At 33.4% G+C, this 7,030-nt stretch overlaps 1 protein-coding gene across 2 annotated transcripts; it reads right to left on the bottom strand.

The window, feature by feature from the left end:
• Window positions 1-226: 226 nt before the first annotated feature.
• LOC145011761 (chromatin modification-related protein EAF1 B-like) lies at window positions 227-6,105 on the bottom strand. Of its 2 annotated transcripts, XM_078970493.1 has the most exons (14): window positions 5,516-6,094; window positions 4,298-4,732; window positions 4,081-4,191; window positions 3,111-3,981; window positions 2,960-3,025; window positions 2,256-2,568; window positions 2,075-2,176; window positions 1,736-1,842; window positions 1,549-1,638; window positions 1,397-1,454; window positions 1,027-1,313; window positions 880-933; window positions 610-704; window positions 227-545 (listed from the first exon to the last, which is right to left on the bottom strand). In XM_078970493.1, exons 8-11 carry the CDS (start codon window positions 1,784-1,786, stop codon window positions 1,204-1,206), a joined length of 309 nt encoding a protein of 102 aa, XP_078826619.1. In that variant the 5' UTR covers window positions 1,787-1,842; window positions 2,075-2,176; window positions 2,256-2,568; window positions 2,960-3,025; window positions 3,111-3,981; window positions 4,081-4,191; window positions 4,298-4,732; window positions 5,516-6,094; the 3' UTR covers window positions 227-545; window positions 610-704; window positions 880-933; window positions 1,027-1,203. The 2 variants fall into 2 exon arrangements, with proteins under 2 accessions (XP_078826619.1, XP_078826620.1); XM_078970494.1 differs by lacking the exons at window positions 227-545; window positions 610-704; window positions 880-933; ... (3 more) ...; window positions 1,736-1,842; window positions 2,075-2,176 and having other exon boundaries at window positions 2,453-2,568; window positions 5,516-6,105.
• Window positions 6,106-7,030: the final 925 nt, after the last annotated feature.

Raw genomic sequence — 7,030 nt, 5'->3', positions numbered from 1 at the left:
CGTGTTAATGACACGCAATGTGTATCAAGAAAACCCCTGTCAAGAAAGGCCATGTCATAAATGAAGATGATACACATTTTTGCGTATCATAATTATAAATGTTTAAAAAAAATATTATTTATAGATTTTCTAATTTTAAAATTAAATAATACATTAAAAATCTCATAATACAAAATAAAATACCATAAATAACAAAGATAATTCATTTCACTAATATGTCAAATACAAATAATTATTCCAATAGTGAGTAAATGTTATAAAAAAATGAACTCATTTATATACAATTGCATCATCTAGCTGACTATGTGCCAACAACTCTCTGTGTGTTTACTTTTGCTTAAGTCGCGTTTCCTCCAAAGCTTCTAGCCATGCCAATATATGATATCTTGAGTCTCGTTTCAAGAACCAAAATCACCTTCAATCACCCAATTAAAGTCTAATGTTGGTAGACTGAGAGTTCCAGAATCAAGTTTACATCCATCACCTTCAATCACCCAATTAAACTCTAGATCTTCTGTTGTTTGAAAGAAATTGGTGTTTGTAATCTATAAACAAAAAACAAAAAGGAATTTAGAGTGTAATTAAAAGCAATGAATTAGTTAATAATACCTTAAGTGCTTTGGCTTTCCTTCCACGATCACGATCAAGCACTAGTGATTTCATGATCTTATTTGGATTGGAAATATTACTCATTTGAGACGCCACTGTAAGCGAGTATGATTGATAAATAAATTATCTAATAAATGTATCAACAGTTAAATAGTTTGCCAAATTTAAACCATATGAGATACCACTACTTCCATTCGAATCAAACTGATGTGCATCAACATGTTTAATAATCTACAACAAAGCACGTTTTTTTAAATGTTGGAATTTTACCTGGCCACTTTGAAAAATAGAATCAAGTTGCCATCGGTGGTCAAGTGTGGATCTCTGAAACACCATAAAACAAGATTAAAAGTCAAAACAAGTAGAACATAATTAAAAAAAACACTCGAGTAAATGTCAATATACCGGATGTTTTACCTTCTTTTTCTTTTTAGGTTAATTTGAAACTTCCATAGAGTCAAACTGTAACTGCTTTTCCAGCATGGAATGGACTTATAATCCTCTGTCTGGAAGCAGTACACACTCTTTTTGTTGGTTGATTCCAGCATGAACGACACATCACCTCCCATCTCATATGATCTCACCCCATAAATTTTAAAGTTTTTCCTTCTTTTTTTTAGCAGCTTTTGAATATTTGTGACCTTCAAACCCTCCAGGCAGATAATATGTGTTTGTTTCTCCTTTGTCCTCTTCAAATGCATTTTCTTGAAATTCAAAGACTTAATGATTACAACTTTAACTGATATATTAACCGGTTCTTAACAATTAATACTAAATCTTATAATACCTTTAACAGCATCATAGCCAGATGTATCCACTTCTTCTTGCATGCTCCTTCCAGTTTTCTAAAGGATATTTGAAACAAATATCATTGAGCAAGAAGACTAAACATAAAATAAGCATAAAAAAAAATAAAAATTATATAATATAAATATATACCTCTGGATTATTGACTACATAACTTGGTACCTCGTCTTCCCAAAACAAGTTTATGTTTTCTGGAAATAGTGAAGCCAAGTAACACAATACCTGAAAATCGCATGAAGAGCAAAGTAATTATCTATTGTTATTTGTAAAAATAACTTACAAAAAAAAAATAAATAAATAAAAACAAAACAAAACTTACTGTTAAAATTTGAGTAGACATCTGGATTCCAACCAATAAACTGTGAACCATATACTAGACATCAGACAAGAAGTTGAGTTCTAGAGAAGTCTGATGATCTTCTGATCCTTCATTTTCACCGTCCACAGCAGTAACTAAAATGGTTAATTCTATAACTCAAGGGGTAAAATGGGCAATTTACAATAAAAAAAAGTAAAAAACATTTACAAATGCATGAATATAAATCATGAGTCTTAAATGCCCTCTAATGATGACAAAATAAGGTTTATTATCTTTAATACCCTATAATGGTGACAAAAATATGACGGATTTACCTATGTAGAGAATTCAAGATATTACCTATCTTTCCGCTTCTCTTGATATCTTTGCACTGATGCTTTTCTGCTTGCTGAACCTTTTCACCCTTAAACTGCTATCATTCTGAAAGCTGCATACATAAAACTAAACAACAACAATCAAACAAATTACCAAATTACCATTTCTTGTAATTTAGTCAGAAGAAGAAGAAGAAGAGACTTACAGAACTACCAGCAGAGGCTAAGAAATAGCAATCAAGATAAGGACATAAAGCCAGAACAATGGCACACATATTTGTTGCATAAGCTAATCTTAAATTTCATGCTTCGGTTTCTTCTAATTTGATTCCATTTCCATCACAAATATTATTATCAATATCATCAGGGCTGCTGCAAAGACTACTGCTTGAAAGTTGCTTACCTCCTCCTCCTCCATAGTCATAAAAAAGGGAACTTCTTTTTGAATAAAATGTCATTGATCCACTGTCTGAGTTTTGTTTGTGTTCAAGGCACAGGACTATCAATCTGCCTTTTGTACTGCAAACATTAAAAAAAAAAACAATTCAAAACTCACATAAATAACAAAATGAGTCCTTATGCTTTCTTATGTTTACTGTCTTTGGTCCAAACTTCAAACCTTTGTCAATTTTGGTCTGTATTTCAAGGTTTCATATCAATTCTAGTCCATGGAACCTTGAATAAGGATGAAAATCGATATGAAACCTTGAAAAAAAGACAAAAATTAGAATGCCCCAGGGACCAAAATTGAAAAAAGTTTAAATTTTGGACTAAGCGAAGTAAAAACAAAACAGAAAGCATAGGGACCATCTTTGTAATTTACTCAAGAGAAGAGTAAATGACATGGATTGTCTTGGTGCTTTCTAATTTGTACCACATTTAGTCTAAATTTGTAATTTTGTATATTTACCAGAGATTTCTTCACGCGATATGTTGCTTTCCTCTTTGTTCAATCGATAGTTATCAGTCGTTCTCACTGCATAAGTCAACTTAACTTAGTAATACTACTTCTTGTTTCAGTATTATTAGGGTGAAATACATCATACATTTATTTTTTGTACCTATTTGCTAGATTGGCATATTGATGTTTGGAGGTTGTTGCAACATATTTCCATCAACTGGATCTTCATGAGGAAACTAAAGAGGGCTTGCAGCAAGCTGCAATAAGGCACGTGCCTGAAATGAAACTACTCAGTTAGTGACATTGACATTAATAATTAATTACAAGCTGAATTTCGCATAATAAGATATTATATTATATATACCTTATCAGCTGGGATATCATCATACACATTCACCTTCCCAGTATGAAATATTGTTATTGCTAACCAGAATACACTTTAGGTTGATGCATATAACTCAAAGAATTTGTTTCATTTTATAACTGATTGAAACATAGAAAAGATTCTTACATGCTAATCTTTGTGATGCAGTTTTCATGAATGGTGATGTTGTTTAGTTCGCTAGAAAAGTGTCCTTCAATCACGTATTTTTAGATAGGGGTAGTTTGGGAAATCATCAAGTAAAGAGAATCAGGGACATTAGGGTCATTTTAGGCATTTTATATTAGTTAGTTTGTTATAACATAGGTATAAGAGGGTAGTGGGAAAGAGAATCAGCCAAACTATCTTTCATAACGAATTAACTAATATAAAATGACTAAAATGCCCCTGCCCTAATAAGATTCTCTTTATTTGATGATTTCCCAAACTACCCCTATCAAAAAAATGTGTGACTGAAGAGGGTGCATAACTGACTTTCTAAGTGAGAACCTATACGGGAGACTAGAAGTTTAAAGTTCATTGAACTCAATATGGTGACAAAAGAAGTACCTTTGGAACCAAATTTATAAGACTTCAATAAAAAATTGATAATTTAAGGAGTACCAGTGATTTTCTTAAAGAGGCTAAAACCGAAAACACGCTTTGTGGGCTGCAATAAAAAAATGATAATTTAAGAACAGAAAATAATGTGACAAGATTTATAAATCTGTCAGAAAACTCATTTTTAGAAGCTTTTATAGTGACTTACAGGTGGTTTTGGAGGCTTCTCTAAATCTGTGATGTTCCTATCCATGTCCACAGAGGTATCTTGTGTATGACGATTTAGCCCTCCATCTTTTTGCAAGATATCTTTTGAGGTCTAATTCGGTTCAAGAAACAAGAACATAAATTAGTTTAAAAACTGAAAACAGAGAAAGATTTGTGGACTACAAAAGTGTAGAAATATAATACTGAAAAGCACGAACCTGATTGGAGACAAAAGATGATAACTGTTGTGGTCGATGCCATTGAAGTTTCTTGAAGTTTAACCCCTTTTTTTTTTCTATTTTGGTGATTAGTAGGATCCTCCACATATGTTATTATGTTTTCTGATTTTATTTTATTGAAAATAGTTGCATCACTAGAAACTGTAACAATACCAACAAGCTTACCATCTTCATATAATGGGCCCTTGTTTACTAAAGCCATAAATACCACACCCAATCTCTTCCTGAAAGGAAATTGACCTGCCAAGCTGTGACCAGACCTCACCCTTTCCAAGATCTTCGCTGATGATGTTTGAAACTCATCATAAATAAGTAAGTATGTGACTATTTTCCCAAGCGCCTCATAATCCTCGTAGCCAAACAGTTTCTTAGCAGAGCGATTCCTGGAACATATGGTGAACTTTCATCGAACACCTGGATGGCATTACTCATCAACACAATTCATACATCCAATTAGATAAGATAACATGCTTTCCGATTTCCATAAACATATAGAAATATAGAATCCATAATCTCATGATCTTTCTGTTAAATTGAATCACTAGATTATCTATGTTCAAAGATTGGGAAGCGGGAATTACACACACACACACACACACACACACACATATATATATATATATATATATATATATCACATTATACTATAAATTAAGGAGTGTTTTTTATGATACCAAGGATTTTGTATCGGATTGGAAATGAAATTAGTTTCCTTGTTTATATAACACAGGACATGTCATATCACTTTTAACTTTTTTCAGTAAAAAACATCAACCCTTTAGATTTTCTGGTTTGCTACTAATTTTAGGCAATACAGATTGTTTCTTTAAGCATATTGTTGATACAGATGGGTACTTTTGGAAGTTCTAGACAAGGTTTCTTAAGGATTAGTTAACTGGAAGCAATCATCAAAACCCCCTATTAAGATGCCATTTAAAAAAGTCAAAAAATGAGAATGATTCTTGCCTGAATACATCATGGAGGTAAGTTTAATTTATGTTTTGTGAGTTGTACAGTATAAACCATCAATGCATATTAGTCATAAAATGGCATGAAAAATGAGAATGTTTCTTGCTTGGTAGGTGAAATCAGAAGACATGCATGTCTCACTGTTGGTTTTTCAGTAAAAATCTAGGAAACATTTTCATGTATTAATAATAGAGAAGAAAAAGATCGAGTAAGCAAGCAACCACTAACCTTTCTTGTAGCCCAAAATTCAGTCTCTTACAACACACCTCCCATCACGAATTGAAAGGAGAGAAATAGATCGAGTAACATCTCTTTGGTATTCTGGAACGAAAATCGCAATAAGATTGCCTTCATCTAGTTCAATAAACCCGCAATAGATATGAATCGCTTTTGGAATCAGTTTCTATTTATAAGAGGAGTATGTGAGAAGGAAGACAATAAGGAAATTGATGCGGTGTGTTTTGGGGAAAAGGTTGTTAGGCATCAGAAATGTGGAAGAGAACAAAAGATAAGGGTAAAACCATATTTAGGGTTTTTTTCGAGTTGGGGTGTGAAGAACGCGTGAGCCATCACCACCAAAAACCCTAGCACGTACTAAGTTGATAGAAAAATGAGAGAATCTGATTCGGGATTTTAGAAGAAAATAAAAAATCTCTCGCTACCTACTAAGAAGGAAGACGCGCGTTAGGGTTCTTTTTCTGTGTGTTGTTTTGATTTATCAATGGGAAATAAGAAACAAACGAGAATCAAGCTTTGCGATAACTCATGGAATTCACAAAGCTTCATTAAGCCAAACCATGGAAAAGAGAAAAGTTGAAACGAAGGAAGATGAGACAAGGCGGGGTTTTCTAATTTTTGGGGATTTCGTTTCCCGCTTAGCTATTAAAGGTTGGAAAAGGCGCGTTTCATTAAAATTTATAAAGTGACATCCTTAGAGGACATGCATTTTATTATAGGTGCCCTCCATGTTTTTTTGGACATTATATTAAGGGCACACAATAATATGTGACCTAAATCCTTAATTTTTTTTGAAGAGATAACACTTTTTTAACGTCACATACTTTTGCGTAACATAAATCAACGAGTGTCGTGGTTTGCGCGTCGTAAAAGGCTGTTTTTCTTGTAGTGAAAGACAAGATGCATAATAACACATAACACAGTATAAGAAAATGAAATGCTCCGGTCAATAACACGAATATGACCCTTTGGTCAGTAACATGATGAAGACCCTCCGATCACATATAAATTACCACTCTGGTAAGTATAGTGAGAAGACTCACCTCCTAAAGTAAAACAAGTAAATCCCACAACCGAACTGCGGGTCTAGACTCTACCAAACATATGCCATATATAGCTCTAATAAAAAATTGATATTAACAACCCTCAAAGATGTTGGTTAAGTCTCTCTACCAAACCTTTGAAGGCTAAAATACCATTTGAACCCTCCAAGGCCTCCAAAGTCCTTAAATTTACCAAAACCGTAAAAGTTAACAGAAGTCAACATCTAGCGCTTACGCCGGGTGTACAACCCTCTATGTTCGGTGTACAAGTAGTCATGCATGCATTGGGGTGGACTCAACGCTACACTGCGCACAACTGGGGTACGTACGACGTACATCCCAGACTTCCTCTTTTCACTATGTTGGTCTTAATCCATTAATACAATTGCTACCACTACAAATCTGAGCTGATTAAGGTCCATTACTCAATAAAGAAGGAGACTTTAAGCCTTAGCATGGCTGG

This window comes from Lactuca saligna, chromosome 8 (genome assembly GCF_052625555.1).
Source record: "Lactuca saligna cultivar CGN05327 chromosome 8, ASM5262555v1, whole genome shotgun sequence".
Classification (NCBI taxonomy): domain Eukaryota; kingdom Viridiplantae; phylum Streptophyta; class Magnoliopsida; order Asterales; family Asteraceae; genus Lactuca; species Lactuca saligna.
Note: the sequence above shows the minus strand (reverse complement) of the source record. Positions and strands in the feature narration are given on the sequence as shown.